This window comes from Sceloporus occidentalis, unplaced genomic scaffold (genome assembly GCF_023333645.1).
Source record: "Sceloporus occidentalis isolate IW3139 unplaced genomic scaffold, rSceOcc1.0.p SCAF_120, whole genome shotgun sequence".
In the NCBI taxonomy this organism is placed as follows: Eukaryota; Metazoa; Chordata; class Lepidosauria; order Squamata; family Phrynosomatidae; genus Sceloporus; species Sceloporus occidentalis.
In genome coordinates this window covers 275329-292315 of record NW_028317100.1, presented here as the reverse complement: position 1 = coordinate 292315, position 16987 = coordinate 275329, and the positions used below count along the sequence as shown (strand labels likewise).

Genomic DNA, 16987 nt, shown 5'->3' with positions numbered 1-16987 from the left:
CCTCACTCATCACCTCTTCCTTTTCCCGTCTACAAGATTTCACTCGAGCTGCCCCATATCTCTGGAATCTACTCCCAAGGAACCTTCAGCATTCTCCCTCCCTCCCAACATTCAAGGAACATCTAAAAACCCACTTCTTCAGAGAAGCCGCACCATCTTAGCTGCTAGAACTTCCTTGTCATCGATACAACCCCCACAATACCTCTCACCCTTTCTCTATGCCTTATGTTTGTCACCCCATTTCCCTCTAGATTGTAAGCTTGCGAGCAGGGCTCTCTCCACCAAATGTATCGGTTTGTCTTAGTCTGTCAATTCTTGTCTTGTCATATCCCTTGAATTTATGTATTGTATTAAGCGCTGCGTAAACTGTTGGCGCTATATAAATAAAGGATAATAATAATAATAATAATAATGTGCTCTATACCACCCCAAAGGTGGTGGTATAGATAATAAAATAATAAAATAATAAAATTTGATTACCCCCTGTCGCACTGCACAGTAAGTAGTGTAAGAAGAGGGATACGATTCCCCCCCCTCAGGGTAATGTTTATTTTCTTCTTTTATATAAATAATTTTCTTAAAAAATAACTGTTCTTAATTATTTTTATTTTCTAAGTGTATAAGCACATTTCTTTTCTTTTAAAAATAAATGTTCTTTAAGTATGATGGATGTTGTGATACTTCTATAGTTTAGGTTTTTAGATATGTTCCAATAAACTGTTTTTTACCCTTTATTTGGGGGGGTATTCTTAGCTGTTGGGCTTTACAACTCTGTTTTTCTTTCTTCATTTTCCCCAAACAGTTTTTTTTTTTCAAACAGTAGAGTATTTCAAATTAATACATCCACAGATCTCGGGGTATCAGAGGATCTTCCCTAGCAACCAATGATCCCCAATACCCACAAAAAGTGGGTACAGTGGGGCGGTGGCCAAAATCGTGACAGTGCCACACAAAATGGGACATAAACTCTCTCGTTTACACCAGATTTCTTCTCAGCGTTTATGTGATTATATGCTGTGTTTGGGTTTTGTACGTATTTCGCATATAGTAGGGGGATATATGTGCGCTCATCAAAAAATTTATTGTTTATGTTTGAACTAAATGATCTATTTTTGAGTAAGCCATAGCATCCCTTTTTTCTTTCTTGAATTGTTTAGCTGCATTCTTCTTCTTTAGTATAATGTGGAGTTTATGTGCTGTACTGATGTGATTGGCACAAAGCAATCTGTTCAGTCAGGGAAAGAACTTGTAATCTTGCATGAATTTAATAATAATTGTGTGGATAGTCAGCATATGGTCGACGAGAGAGAACAGGTTTTCTGTATACATAGCAAGGCGGCATCACAAGTCTGAGATTTGTTATCCTTTCTGTTACACAATTAAAGGGACAGTTTACTGACACTGTCAACTAAAGACGAATGTTTGTTAGAGTACTCTGTGAGTACTTTATGATGCATTCTTCAGAAAAAACGGAAAATAAAGGACTTGACCTCAGGTAGAAGCTGCAGCACTGCAGCAGCCCTTCTCTGACGACTCTTGACACTGATTGGCTGCTTGAATCAACCAATCAGTGGCAGGAAAGCGCTCTCATTGAAATCAATGGGAACACTTTGCACGCAAACAAAGAGGGTGGTCAGTAAATAGCTTGGGGGTGAGAAAAGGGGGAAATGCATACGGGGGATTCTGCATTTTTAAGCTGGACACCACAAAAATGTAAAAGGACCACACAGTTATCATATACATTGAAGTGCATATCATGGCTAGAGTGTCCCTTTAAATGGAATGTAGTGTGGATATAATAGTTTAATTTTGGGGAATTTAATTAAATCGTCTTGTAAGAATTTATGATGAAACATGTATAAGCACATAAAATTGGCTTTAACTATTGTGCTGGCTAGATTTGTAGTGATGGAATGACTCAAATGGCATTTTATTTGAACATTGCTGATGGGTAGTAGGTTGCACATGTATAACTAAAACCCTGGCACACACGTTGGAATTGTGAATAGTACATTGTGAGTGGGCTGGCATATACATTACTCTTTACGAACTTGAACAATCTCACCGCGTCGTGCCAAACCTCAAATCTATAGGTCAAATTATCTTTTTACCTTATGTATTTGCTTGAAAATTGCTAACATGCTGCATAGGCAAAAACAATAGTTTTGTAAAGTGTTTTCATGTTTGGATGACAGGTGAAATGTAAAAGGTGTTAAGAATAGAAAGATAACCATAGAAAACATGAATATCACTTAAAACTTAACATTAAAAGCAACTTTTAGTTAACTGGCACAGTTACATGGGTGCGACTCCGATGAAGCTGTCCAGCTGTCATTTCAATATTCTTTGCCAAAATGCCAATATGTAAGTAAGACTTATGTTTGTTTTTTGTCTTTTTGCTCAAGACTAAGAATGAACCTTGCAATCAGGGCGAATACAATGTTTACAGCACTTTCCAGAGCCACGAGCCGGAATTTGATTATCTAAAAAGCTTGGAAATAGAGGAAAAAATTAACAAGATTAAATGGCTCCCCCAGCAGAATGCTGCCCACTCCCTTCTGTCGACAAACGGTAGGATAACAGATCATCTGCTTTGCTATGATGGGAGAAAAAAATCTTTTGTATTTGCAAGCGCCAAACATAAGTTTTTTTTCTGCCTTTCCTATAAAAAATAACATTTAACCCAGCCCTTGCTTATCCTATCCTGTCTCTCAATTATTGCACTGAGCACTTGTTAAGATTACATAAAAAAAGGACTGTATACAATATACGAGCGCCATTAACCAGGACTCCTGGAGCGCTTCTGCAAAAGAGCAGAGCCTCTGCACACTCCCTCCCCCCTCGTTTGGAATGGAGCCTATGATGGAGTCATTCCGCAAAAGGGCGGAGCCACAGTGCACACCACAAGGACAGCCTCTCCCCTGTTCCTCCAATAAGGGCAGAGGGTGTGTGCGAAGGCTCCACCCTTTTAAGGAAGCGCTCCAGAAGGCCTAGGTAATGGAACTGATCCCGGGGAGAAGCGGACAAAGGAAGAAGAACAAGAAGATGCAATGGAAGAAGGGTGGTAGAAGTGGAAAAGGAGACGGAACACAGAATCGGTGGAGAAGTGAAGGAGACATTGAGACAAAGCGTGCATCACGAATATTCTTGAATGCGTCAGGGAGGTAGGAGTAGCAACCGCATTTCTGGGAGACTTGGGAACTCTGTATTGGTAATATTTATCACAATAGTCTAACAAATAGTAATGCTATCATTTTATTTCTATACTTCATGTGAGTACGTATCTACTCATAATCCCGAGACAGGCACAGATTACATGCAGCATAATCGCACAAATATTCATTCTGCAAATGGTGTCAAACATCCTTGCGTCATGTATACCAAGGACACGTCAAGTTTTATTCTTTTTCTACTTCAACTAACAAAAACCTAAGAGGTACGATACTCACAATACAAATATATACAGAAAAATAAAAAATGATGGGAGCTCCTTCTAACGGGCACTAATAAGGCTATATTGGTTTGGTGCAGAGGTGTCAAACTCCAGGCCCAAAGGGCCAGAACCAGGAAGACTTTCTAACTATACCAGCATAGCACTCAGGTCAAAATGACTAAATCCCTTTGTGGCCATTGAGGCCTGGAGTTGGACACCTTGTTTTAATTTAAACTGAATAGAGTTCCTTTGAGATTTCCAATATTCACATCATCAGGAGACCCAAGCATCTATACAGTACTATATAATACCTAAAAGTACCCAAAGTGAACATTTAAAAATATATATATTTTTTCTTTACCAATTCCAGAAGTGTATATTGTTTTCACAATGCTTAGAAAAGCTAAAGTCTTTTCTGACTGCTTCACTGTAATCAACTAAATTACTGCACATTATTAAAAAATACCTTGTTGATTGACCTAGAGTTCTCATCACAGAGACCATTGTGAGAGGCAGTTGTTCACAATATCACTCTAACAACAATAAACGAATAAACTACTCTCCTTCAAGCCACACAGTTATAAAAATAATTCCATCCGTGTGTGTGTGTCCCTTTAAATGCTCTTTATATAACTATAATTAATAGTTTCAAAAGGCAGTGGCAATCCATAACTCCATTGCCTAAATTGTTTATTTTTTATTCCTTTACAGATAAAACAATCAAACTATGGAAAATCAGTGAGCGTGACAAGAGGCCAGAAGGATATAACTTAAAAGATGAAGAAGGCAAGTTGAAAGATTTGTCCACAGTAACCTCACTACAGGTAAGATGTCCATTCCAGTGATTTGGGTGAAAACATGTTTCTTGGTTGTGATTTTTTATTATGGCCATGTTATCACGTTCGCTAGTCTTGGTACCAATATTCACTCTCCAGAATTACTGGTTGCAAGGAAGAAAGTATCCCCGACATGAGACCAGCAAGCCTGTAAATTACAAACACGGATCTCCTTCATCACTTAATGTTCCATGAAAAAGTGCACATTTTTAATGACTAAATATAGTGTTCTAATGAACGTCCTTTGTCTGCAGACCTGGAGGCTGCCGTTGTTGTCAGTCCTATGGTATTTTTGATGAACTTCTCTGCTCAAACATCACAACGAGTTGGTTCTTTATCTTTATTTTGGAAAACATGTTTTTCATTTGATTTTTAAGCCTAATTTTGTCTCAGTTTAACGAGGCAAGTTTAAAATGTTTAATTATAAATTAGTTTTGTTACAAAAGACTTTCTGGAATATGTGATGTTCCGTAACATTCTATAGCTCACAGCAGCTTGTGTTGGGTTAATGTTTTTATGAGCTTAGTAGGTTATTATCAGTTATCAATTACACAGTTTTCCCCCAAATGTAACCAATTTGATAATTATGGTACCTATTGGATACGGTCTTCCGATAACAGATGGTTGTCCAAGAGATCAGAAGGGGGTCTCCTCTGTGAGTCTGATGTAGAGCATGTATGCTATGAAGTCAGCCATGATGGAGAGAAAGTTGGAGAGCAGAGCTTGAGTGTCCCCTAGCCACATGGAGAAGAGATCCATATAGTATTTCCTTCACTGATGAGGCAGGGTGATCCCCACTGTCCTAATTGTTGGCTGCCTGCTCCTCTAAATTATCCTCCTCAGGAGTATGGCATTAATTAGAGCAGTCAGTGACCGTCCCTTCTGACCAGTGCCTCAATCTCCTAGTACCCAAGAGATCATGTTATGCCAGTTTCATTGAAAGAGGTAGTATTCATCTGCCACACAATCTGAGCAGCGTGTGACGTGGAATCACAGTGATGTCCACATAATATCACACCAGGCGGGACGCCCAGTTGGCATCTGACACATTTTCTGAGAGTTGGCAAGTTTGAGAATGAAGGCTAACGACTCAAGACACGATTCAAGATGGAAATTATTACTGTCACCATTCTTATCATGAAATCTTTTCGCAAAAGCAATTTGTGACAGCAACGTCAGCAACGTCCTTCATGTTCCCTATAATTACTGTCGCCTGCGGAATGTGACAGTACCGCCTCATACAGTTCCTGTCATCACCGACGACAAAAGTACACCTACCACCCTTCGAGGATAACAAGTACTTTGACTGCGTTTCTTGTGTTGTTTCTTAGGTGCCTGTGTTGAAGCCTATGGATTTAATGGTAGAAGTTAGCCCACGGAGGATATTTTCTAACGGTCACACCTACCATGTCAACTCCATTTCCGTCAACAGTGACTGCGAGACGTACATGTCGGCAGATGATCTCAGGATTAACCTGTGGCACCTGGCAATCACAGACAGGAGCTTCAGTATCCTTTATACCAAGCATGCCTTGAACTCATTGTGTTACTTTTATCTATAGAGCGTCCAATTCTCTGTTATAATCAGGTGAGAATTAAAGCGAACATTAAAATTCACAATATCCATGATAACTCATTTTAGATAATCTGTGCGTCTTTCCACCTCCACCAACAGCGTTTGTATAGAAGGATATACTTCCTATAACACAAATCCAAATCAATGGCAAAGCTGAAGTTCATCTGCGTTTAGTAGATCGCTGTAAAACGGTTCTTGACTTCCGATCCACACTTTCATGATTCGCTTGGTAGCGCTAAATCATTATTCAGAAGCCGGAAGGGTGGGTGGGTCGATCTGTGGGCATTATGTAGTTGCAGAGGGCATGTCATCTGTTAGCCTGAGGGCTTGTGGGGTAGTTACAGAACACTGTCATCAGTCATGTTATTTGGGCTAAAAATTGTGTTTATTAGATAATGTTACAGCTCTCAATTACAAAAAGATACTTTTAATTCACAGCGTTGAAGTTGTGGAAATCACTTACTCGCTACAGCTTGTATTATACCCCATTATCTGCCGTCTTATATACTCTCCACCATTACATATACGAAAAAGGAGATTGTGCCCCCCATTTTTCCAGGTGTTGGGGGTGCTATGTCACTGACACCAGTGGGCATTTACATAATCTGTCCCTAAATATGTTTCTCTGTTGCTGTGTGCATAGTAATATGGCCCAGTGTGTGGATGGGGCTCTTTGCTCTCTGTGCGTATTCATTATGAATCCCCTTATGATGATTTCAATTTACAGATGCAGGAGTGGGACCCAAAATTAATACAGTTATTATGGATTTGGTGGTCTAAACAGCATCGGTTTTCCAGATGTTGTATGTTGGTTCTGTTGGCTTATGCCAAGAGATTCCCAGCTACATTTAAATCATATTTAATGGGAAAACTGCGTACTGCAAAGCACTCTGCGCAATCAAATAAAGTATCATGACAAAAATGGCATTTAAATACAGTAATGGTACAATACTGGCCAAATTGTGATTCTTGAAATCAGAAGTTCCAACTCTAATCTCTCTAGTTCCTAAAAGCCCTAAAGGGTTCATTAAGGATTTGGCTGCCTGATCTGTCTCTAAGGGGGCAATAACAGCATCTCACACTGTTATGGTGCATTTAATCAGTGGAAAGCCTTGCTGATAATAGTAATATTTTTAGTCCAAGACCGAGACAGAAGTGGTGGTTTATGTGCGCAGTACTTGTCAGGTGTCTACATTCAATAATTTTTCTGTTGATGGAGCTGGGCATTGGTTCTTTGAGAGCCAGAGATTTCACTCTTGAGGATACAGCAGGCGTTATTTCTTTGATCCCAATTATTCCCTATGATATACTAGTCACTGCCATAAGGAAGAATTTGCCTGCGCCACTAATTTGTTTTCAGGCTCAGCACATCCACTGCATCCTATTTTTATAAGGGGTGTATCTTTCTTGTTGCTCCTAAGGGCTTAGGTTAATTAGAAGACGAACAAACGCACACATTTAATCAGTGAAATGTTCTGTTCTCGTTCAGCGTTTTCACAAATAGATTTATCGCTAAATTCTCAGAATTCTCATGCTGTGATGCGATGCACCTTATAACAAAGCTCTGGGTTTGGGAGCTGAATAATTGAGCTGGAAGCAGCATGTTTAAATGGACACAATCCTTGGGGCAGATCCTCCAAAAAGGTGACTAAGCCAAGAATAGCCTTATGATTATTATTAAAATTGCCGTTCTTTTAATTACGGGTAAGGAGATAACTGGTTTAAAGGGCTATCAACCTTGAAATTGTGTGTGTGTGTGTACACACATACACACACACACACTCACTGGCCACTTTATCAGGTACGCCTTGCTAGTACAGGGTTGGATCCATGCTTTCATGCTGTTTACGCCAAAGTCTGACCCTGCTATCTGAGTGTCACAGCTGGAATCGAGACTCATCAAACCGGGCAACGTTCTTCCAGTCTTCCATTGTGCAATTTTGGTGAGCCTGTGCGAATTGTAGCTTCAATTTCCTGTTCTTAATTGACAGGAGTGGCACCCGGTGTGGTCTTCTGCTGCTGAAGCCCATCCGCTTCAAGGTTGGACGTGTTGTGTGTTCAGAGATGGTATTCTGCATACCTTGGTTGTAATGAGTGGTTATTTGAGTTACTGTTGCCTTTCTGTGATCTTGAGCCAGTCTGCCCATTCTCCTCTGACATCAACAAGGCATTTTCGTAACACAACTGCCGCTCACTGGATATTTTCTCTTTTTCGAACCATTCTCTGTTAAAGCTAGAGATGGTTGTTTGTGAAAATCACAGTAGATCAGCAGTTTCTGAAATACTCAGACCAGCGCATCTGGCACCAACAACCATGCCACGTTCAAAGTCACTTAAATCCCCTTTTTCCCCCATTCTGATGCTCAGTTTGAACTTCAGCAAGTTGTCTTGATCACGTCTATGTGCCATGTGATTGCCATTTCATACGGAAAGTCGATGTGTTAGAAGCGTAAGGATCTGAGCTACTTTGACGAGGGCCAAATTGTGATGGCTAGACGACTGGGTCAGAGCATCTCCAAAACTGCAGCTCTTGTGAGTTGTTCCTGGGCTGCAGTGGTCAGTAGGGTGGTCCAAGGAAGGAAAAGCAGTGAACCGGCAACAGGGTCATGAGCGGCCAAGGCTCATTGATGCACGTGGGGAGGCGAAGGCTGGCCGTTTGCTCAAATCCAACAAACGAGGGACTGTAGCTCAAGTTGCTGAAAAAGTTAATGCTGGTTCTAATAGAAAGGTGTCAGAACACACAGCGCATCGCAGTTTGTTGTGTATGGGGCCGCGTAGCCACAGACCAGTCAGGGTGCCCATGCTGACCCCTGTCGACTGCCGAAAGTGCCTACAATGGGCACGTGAGCATAAGAACTGGACCACAGAGCAATAGAAGAAGGTGGCCTGGTCTAATGAATCACGTTTTCTTTTACATCACGTGGATTGCCGGGTGCTTCGCTTACCCGGAGAACACATGGCATTATGATGCATCCATGGAGGCTGCACCTCGCAACTTACAGGACTTAAAGGATCTGCTGATAACATCTTGGTGCAGATACCACAGCTCACCTTCAGAGGTCTAGCGGAGTCCATGACTCGATGGGTCACGGCTTTTTCGGTGGCAAAAGGGAGAGCTACACAACATTAGGCAGGTGGTCATAATGTTTTGGCTGATCAGTGTATGTGTGTGTTTGTGTGTATATACACTACCATTCAAATGTTTGCGGTCACTTAGCTGTTTTTATGGAAAACATGGATATTTCTAGCTATAACATAATTTGCAAAAGGGATTTCTAGTCAGTTGGCATTTTAAACTTAAACTCAGATCAGCGAACACAACGTGCCATTGAAACACAGGAGTGATGGGAGAGATAAAGGGCCTCTGTACGCCTATGAAGATGTTCCATTCAGCATTAACACCGTCTGCGCTGGATTTCTGATCCTTTTTATATTATTTTAATAGACAATATGCTTTTCTTTCAAAAACATGATCAAAATCCTCAGTGTGCTATATTTCTTTATTTTATACATATATAATTTATAAATTATAAAGAAAGTATAGTAGCTGCGGCTACTTGACTTTGGGAACTTTAGTATATGCACAAGCATAATCATATTTTATCCTTTTTTTTGCCTTTCTTATATCGTGATGAATTGAGGATTTTTGCTAACGATTCACATCATGTAAAACATAAACTCTCGGTGGAAATCAAGGACAGGCTGTTCGCGTGTAATGAGCAAAATAGTAATTTCTGATCTCCCTTCTCTCTGTGCTTTCCAGTAATAGATTTGGGAGCCGCTGAAGCATATTAAGCTTATATGATTTAGTTTGATCACTTGGGCCGGCGACTCCCTCTGCAGGTAACGTAGCCTAATAATGAGTAACTTTTGGCTTTTGATACATAATTTACAATGTAGCCTTTACTGCATATCGCGGTCCCACTGAGTACACATGTGTTAGTCTTTAAAGGTGCTGTTCCAATTACACATAACCTCAAGTATGTGAAGCAACTTAACCTTAGCAGATCTTATATTTTGTTGTTTTTTTTGAAGATTTAATCACATAAAGTAACAGAAACTTTAAGATGTTTTTTTTTAGCTTCATAAGCTTCTGCATTCCCAAAGATTTTGGGGTATACAGTGTTAGACAATATACAATATACATACATATAGAGGAGTGTAGTAGAGTGAATATAAGGAATATATGGCATTTAGGGCTCACTGGTGCCTCATCTCGGTTAGAAGACCCAAAGTCTCCCTTACAGAGAATTAATATCTCCCTCTTTCGTGTTCTCCTAACAGACGCCATTCCAGATTTGTGACTGCAGTGTCCTTTCTTAGTGTACATTATGTTATTATTATATTATTATATTATACAGTCCTGCATCTGGACCCGTCTTGCTACATCTTAAGTGAAGATGTACTACTGAAGCAGAGCGGGGCCATTTGTGTTTATTTAGCAGTTTGTACACATATGGTTTATTGGGATAAGAAATGATTATCTGGTACACAGCTGTAAACCTGAAGATGTCTGAATGCTCAGCCACAGAGACAAACGTGACCCGTATAACAAAACGGCATGAAATGAATGGTCCAATCAAGCGTGCCGCGGAAATCAGGAAGATGAGCTTCATAACGATCCCCTTTATGTGTGAGATTTAAGATCGGCCGTTACGATGAGAGACGCTCGCGGGGTGTGAAGCAGCCCACCGGCAACCCAAAGCAGCATATTCTCTCTTTGTTTCAGAAAGTATTTGGAAGTCTGAATCGTCTCTTTATAAATCTTGATTATTACGGGTTAAAGAGCTGGCTGTGTCATATTGTCACAGGCTTGTGTACAAGTTTGCCGTGTCCTGTGCTAATTGTGATGAAGATGCACACATATACACGCATATACACACGTATAGACCTGATAATGAGATTAATGTCCATAGCTCCAGGAAGTAATTGTCTTTCCAGATTAGTTATAATGGATGCTGTTTTGACATTCTGTGTGCTTTGTACAGCGGGCTAAAAGAAAACACTGTGCGAAATATTAACGTACTCAATTACACGAGTGTGAAGGAAAATTAAGACAACGGCGTTAACTTTATAATGCATTTGCCTCTTTGCCAGCCCTGCAGGAGATGTGCCCATGTGGCATACTCACCGGCAGTCAGCTACAGTGCTGGCTTAGAGGGAGTTTTGGGGGTCTACTGAGACCCTCCACATGCAGAAACCATTTGATTTCATTCATTGATTTCAGTTGCCTTAGAAACTACATTAATATGCTAGTCCTCCCGGAATTCTAACACCATCTTATTTATAATGTATTTCCCTAATAAACCCTTAAATCAGATATTGTGGATATTAAACCTGCAAACATGGAAGACCTGACTGAAGTGATCACGGCCGCGGAATTTCATCCTTATCATTGCAATCTGTTCGTTTACAGCAGCAGCAAAGGATCGCTGCGTCTGTGCGACATGAGAGCGTCTGCGCTGTGCGACAAGCATTGTAAACGTAAGTCTCAGCCTGTTTGGCTTAGTAAATCTCTGTGTTACTTGCTTAAGACAAAAAGCACTTATTAAGCCACAGTGGCCACAGTCCTTAAAGCTCCAAGGCCACCTCAGTCCAGCCCTGACCGATGCAGTCTGGTTTTGCTCATCATATTCAATACACTTAAGTCTATACTTCAGAGCATATAATGGAATTAGCCACATTGATCATCATCAAGGCTACAGACCCCTAGCAAATGGTTATTTTTCATCCTTTACACAGGGCGGCATTAATAAGTGGGCACATGCCCAGGTCCCACCGGCAACAGGGGGCCCACCAGAGCCGGTCCTTTCAGGGGTCCCTGTGGGAAATTTGCCGTCCCAAGGCATGTTCTTTCGGGATAGATTTGTGGAGAAAGAGAAGCGTTTCTTCACCTCTCTTCCTCCCACAATTTAGCTACATAATTCTGGACTACTGTTGCATTTCAGCAAAAGGGCAGAGCCACGGGAACAGCCTCTCCCCAGTCCTCCAATCAGGGGAGAGAGAGTGCCCAGAAGCTCCGCCCTTTTGCGAAAGTGCACCTGGAGAAGTGATTTACTTGGGGGGAGCGTTCTGCCCCGGGTGCCACTCTTCAGGGTTGGTGCCACATTGGCACACAGGGACAGGTTCCTCCCAAGGCCAGTCCAAAATGGTCCACAAGGGCTGGTCTGACCTTATATTCTCACGCCTTTAAAAAGAAGATACTCTATAGCCAAGAATGATGTATGAACATCTCCAAATGTTTATGGATTTACCTCCGAGCAGCACAGATCCTAATCACAAGTAACAAAATGTCCCCGGCAATGTGCTAATTAATATCGACCTTTTCAAAAGCCTGATGCGAGACTTGCTTTGCCAATACGCTTGGACTGTTGTTGTGAGTAGAATTTTTACTTAAGATACATCTGTGTCCTGATTTAATTACCCAGGCAGCTTTCCAACATGAAACATTTTTCAACACCGGAGAAAAGCTAGACAGTAAATAGCCAACATAAAATTATTACAAAATAAATTACCAATTAAACACTTTTTCTAAAAAAATTGTTTTTTGCTTTCTTTGGCTGAGAGAAACATTCTTATAAACGTATTGTTAGTTAACTAAAGTTGTCCCAAAACTATCCCTGATTTAATAAGCACTGAAGGTGTATAAATGAATAACGCAGCTTTATGGCACCTGCACCCAAAATAAAAATCAAACTGCCTCCAATCCTGTACATTCATGATATTTCCCGATTTCAATTGGTATTAATGTGATATTTCATACATTGGATTATTTAGATGACCCATCCATTGGGCTATTTTGCTGGTAATCGCGGGTATTGTGTCTTTGATTATTATGAATTAACCATTAAAGGTAACATTGCTTCATGTTGCTCTCTATTCAAACCATTCCGCCATATTTAGTGGGGCAGTATATGGTCCCAGATACCCCTCTGAAGAATGTATATTAAAGTAGTAGTAGACTATCAAATGCATTAAAATGCAGTTGATGGCTAGTGTCCCTTTAAGTGGCTTCTATAGCGCAATACACTTTGTGTAACCATATATTGTACGCGGCAGAGCCTTTAAACTTTTAAAACAATGAATTAAACATTGTACGCGTGTAATATATTTATACCTACAAATCAGCCTCTATGTGTATCATTTCACCTTATATCGCCTTCTGCTGGAATCTAATCCAGTGTAGGTGTGATGACCACCTGTACTTTACAGAGGGGTAGAATGACAGGCACACGCCGAACATTAGAATTTTAATTGGAAAGTTATTATTCCTGCCATTTGTGACACAGATTTAAGAGCGAGGAACGCGGTAATTTTCAATGCACTTGTCATGCATCTAGAGAGCTTCTGGCACGAAAACTCAAGATGATTATAAATGAATTGGAGATTCTGTTTCGGTGACATTGTATGGTTAAAGCCGCAGTTCCTTGTAGAATTTTTTTGGGCTACAAGTAAAATAGTCTTTCAAATTCATATGCAGATAAAGGCTTTTTTTGCAGCAGGCAATCCAGTGAAAGTAAATATATAAACTGTGCAAATTAACCCGCTCTCTATGGAGAGACCGCGACTTAGACTAAGAGGTCTGAATATTACAGACAGATTCGCAGAGAAAGAGAGCTGCGGAAATGCTTCTCTTTCTCCTAAAATCTATGGAGGCTTTCAGGTGAAGGCAGCAGGATTTGGTGAAGGATGAAGGAGAGAGCAGAGCCAAGTGTTCACCAAGGCAGAAAACATGGTCTGTCGGTCAGTGGAGTTTTCAACAGTAATAGAGATGTTATATAATATTATTATATATATTATATTATTATATAATAGGGTGTTGTCAGCATATAGGTGACATTGGAAGCCACAATATGTTGTTGCATTTTTGTCAGCTATTTTGCCGCTTGCAAAATGACATGAAAGAGTTACCACTGGAAAATTACCTTGATGCAGTAAAAAATACCAAACCTTGTAATTAGTGTTTTTAGTTGATTTTAGGGAACATCTGGCAAGGGTTCAGTCAGGGCCGGCCCAAGGCAAAATGCCGCCCCCCCCCTTTTTTACCCTTCCTCTCCCTCCGTCCCTGCCGCCCCCCCATTATCTACCCCCCCCATATTATCTACCCTCCCCCCCCCCTTGTACTTACCTTTCAGCAGTCCTGCGGCGAGTCTCCCTGTTCGGTCTCGGTGCCGGCTTGTAATGCTGAGCGCCGGAAATCTTCCTGCACTCAGCATTACAAGCCGGTACCGAGACCGAACAGGAAGACTCGCCGCAGAGGAGAGAGAGGGGCGCCGAGCGGGTACTGACAGCTTGGTAAGCGAAAACCACTCGGCGCCCCTTTCTCTCTCTTTCGCTTTAGAAAGAAAGAAAAAAAAAAAAGGGCTTGGGGCGGCGAAGTGCCGCCCCTTCAAAAGTGCCGCCTGGAGCGGCTGCCCCACTCGGCTCCATTGTCGGGCCGGCCCTGGGTTCAGTTGAGGGATATCAGTGCTCTCCCCAGCAATCCATCTTGAGATTAACATGTGCTCCTTTGTACGTCACACCTTATTATTAACATGGGTTACCTGTGAGCACGTGGGGATCCGAGGCCTACAGAGTGTTACGCTATAGCTCCAGCCCTGTGACCTGATAGAATATGAGTCCCGCAGGTTTATTATTTGTATCTTTATTCCTAGTTTATGAAGAACCAGAAGATCCAAGCAACAGATCATTTTTTTCGGAAATCATCTCTTCGGTTTCAGATGTCAAGTTCAGCCACAGCGGCCGTTACATGCTGACGCGGGATTACCTCACCGTCAAAGTTTGGGACCTAAACATGGAAACCAAGCCCATTGAAACATACCAGGTACAATATCTCGGCCTACTCTCATTTACTGATCTTTACCACCTTTAGTAGAAGAGCATTATGTCACTGATTACCTTATATATTTACATTCGGAAGCCGCCTTTGGCTAACTCCCTGAAAGCAATGTTGCTGCAACCATTTTTTGTATTTACCTCACGAGGGTGATAACATTTTCCTCTGTGGTTAACCCATTTCTAGAGTCATTACATTTTTTTTAGGGGACGTGGTTAGAGGTGCGGCTGGACAACATTTTGTCAGAGCCTTTGAACGTATGTACTGTAAGAATTGCTCCATAAACTGTTGGCTCCTTATATATAAAATAATAATAATAAATTGGCTTTTATGCAGGGTTATGTGTTGTGCGTTGATTGAGAAGCATCCTCTAATTGTGTATTTAGGTAATTTAATCATTCTCATCTAGCTATTTACCCTGATGCTCCGAATGATACATTGCACTGGGTTAACGTTTGCCTCTGCTTTCTCCTGTAAGCGACAAACAGATGAGTCTGTTTTAATTGCTTCAATTGCTGTAGAGACCTCACATTTACACATTAACTTGGCCTAACGTAATGCAGAGGGACTAATTAGAATGCAGTTCTTCATGCTGAGAGAGGAAATTGGGTTTGAAGAAGACTTGTATTTAGACTGTAGCATAGGAGCAGAGACATGCGGGTGAAGAGGTAACTTATTAGCTGTCAGGAACATCTTGCAGATATCTGAGCTCGTACTTAAGAATCGGTGGTTCAGGAGAAGACTGCAAACAAAGGTTTTTTTCCTGTGCCAATTGGTAGCGGGAATCATAAGACTCCTCTTATATGTATTTGTTCTCTTTAACCATCCTCGTGCTCTTGGCTTGCAGGAAATGTATTTGGCTCTACACATTTCCCTCTAACCGAGGCTGGCTCGCCAAAACAGGCATGAATAGCAATTGAAGGTTTTTGTTCCAAAAATTAATGCCTTTTTCCCTTACATGTAGACAACACATTTACAGTTCTTACAAAAATGGGGCCATATTGCACTCTAGCTTGCCTTACAGGATCAGCAGCCCACTCCCTCTAATGACTTACTGCTGACCAATTGATCCTCTCTAATTGCTTCTGCAGTCTCTTGCATCTGACTACCTGCTGTTCTATCCTCTCTCTCTCTCTCCCCCCGTTTGTTTTCCTATGAGTATTTAATCAAAATGTGTGATTTTGTGCAAACAAGTATGGCACATAAACGCAAATGTTTACTTCTGAATTCAAGAATCTCCTTATTGAGGTAATAATGCAAGGGTAGAAAGAGTTACCCACTGATATATAAATCCAGATGCAAATAATGAATATGCAAACTTTATAGAAAATATACCCCAATGTGTAACAACTTTTACCCTATGGATAATCTTTTTATATCATGTTGATTTGTTTAGTTAATTAGAAGCATTTTCACTCCTGTGCAGGTTCATGATTATCTTAGAAGCAAGCTGTGTTCACTTTACGAGAATGACTGCATCTTCGACAAGTTTGAATGTGCCTGGAATGGGTCAGACAGGTAAGCCACTTTTAAATCGAAGAGTTCACCAATCGGAAAGTTGAGACACTGTGTAGCCCTAACCATTAATTAAGAAAATCTGCTTAGATTTAGTTTTTCTTTTTAACTTTATTCATTAACCATCACTTACTTTGTTAATAAAAAATATTAAGTCAATAACTTGTTTTTTCCCCACCAACTTTATAGTGTCATTATGACTGGCGCGTACAACAATTTCTTCCGTATGTTTGACCGGAATACGAAACGAGATGTCACTCTCGAAGCCTCCAGAGAAAGCAGTAAGCCACGGGCAGTCCTTAAACCACGTAGGGTGTGTGTAGGTGGTAAAAGAAGAAAGGATGACATTAGCGTAGACAGCTTGGACTTTACCAAGAAGATCTTACACACGGCCTGGCACCCGACTGAGAACATCATTGCAATCGCTGCCACAAACAATCTGTATATATTTCAGGATAAAGTGAACTCGGACATGCACTAGGAATTCCCTTCGTTCTTCTCTAACGCCTAACCAGCCTTTCCAAAGGTATCAGGTACGGATTACCTTTATCGGAAAGTCTTCTTGGTGGCGGAGTCGATTGTTCTACTTTTCTTTAACTTCTTGCAATTTTACAGTTTTAAGTCCTCAGAAGTAAAGGACTTCTTCCTTCCTCATTATGTATAGAAGATATTGTTTCTTTAAGGATTTATTTCTTTTCACAAATATTGCTTTGATATTTACTCAGTATAGGTTGGACTCCTCTTTGTATACTGGAGAGGTTCTGGGATTTTTCTCTGAAATGTCACTTTAT

General features: G+C 40.8%; 1 protein-coding gene across 1 annotated transcript in view; it reads left to right on the top strand.

The window, feature by feature from the left end:
- Positions 1-16677, top strand: part of PPP2R2C (protein phosphatase 2 regulatory subunit Bgamma) — a 44088-nt gene extending 27411 nt beyond the window's left edge. The window contains exons 3-9 of the mRNA XM_089498398.1: positions 2406-2571; positions 4145-4257; positions 5601-5778; positions 11165-11329; positions 14500-14669; positions 16108-16199; positions 16386-16677. Coding sequence (XP_089354524.1) covers positions 2406-2571; positions 4145-4257; positions 5601-5778; positions 11165-11329; positions 14500-14669; positions 16108-16199; positions 16386-16677 — 1176 coding nt within the window. The remainder of the gene's footprint in view (positions 1-2405; positions 2572-4144; positions 4258-5600; positions 5779-11164; positions 11330-14499; positions 14670-16107; positions 16200-16385) is intronic.
- Positions 16678-16987: the final 310 nt, after the last annotated feature.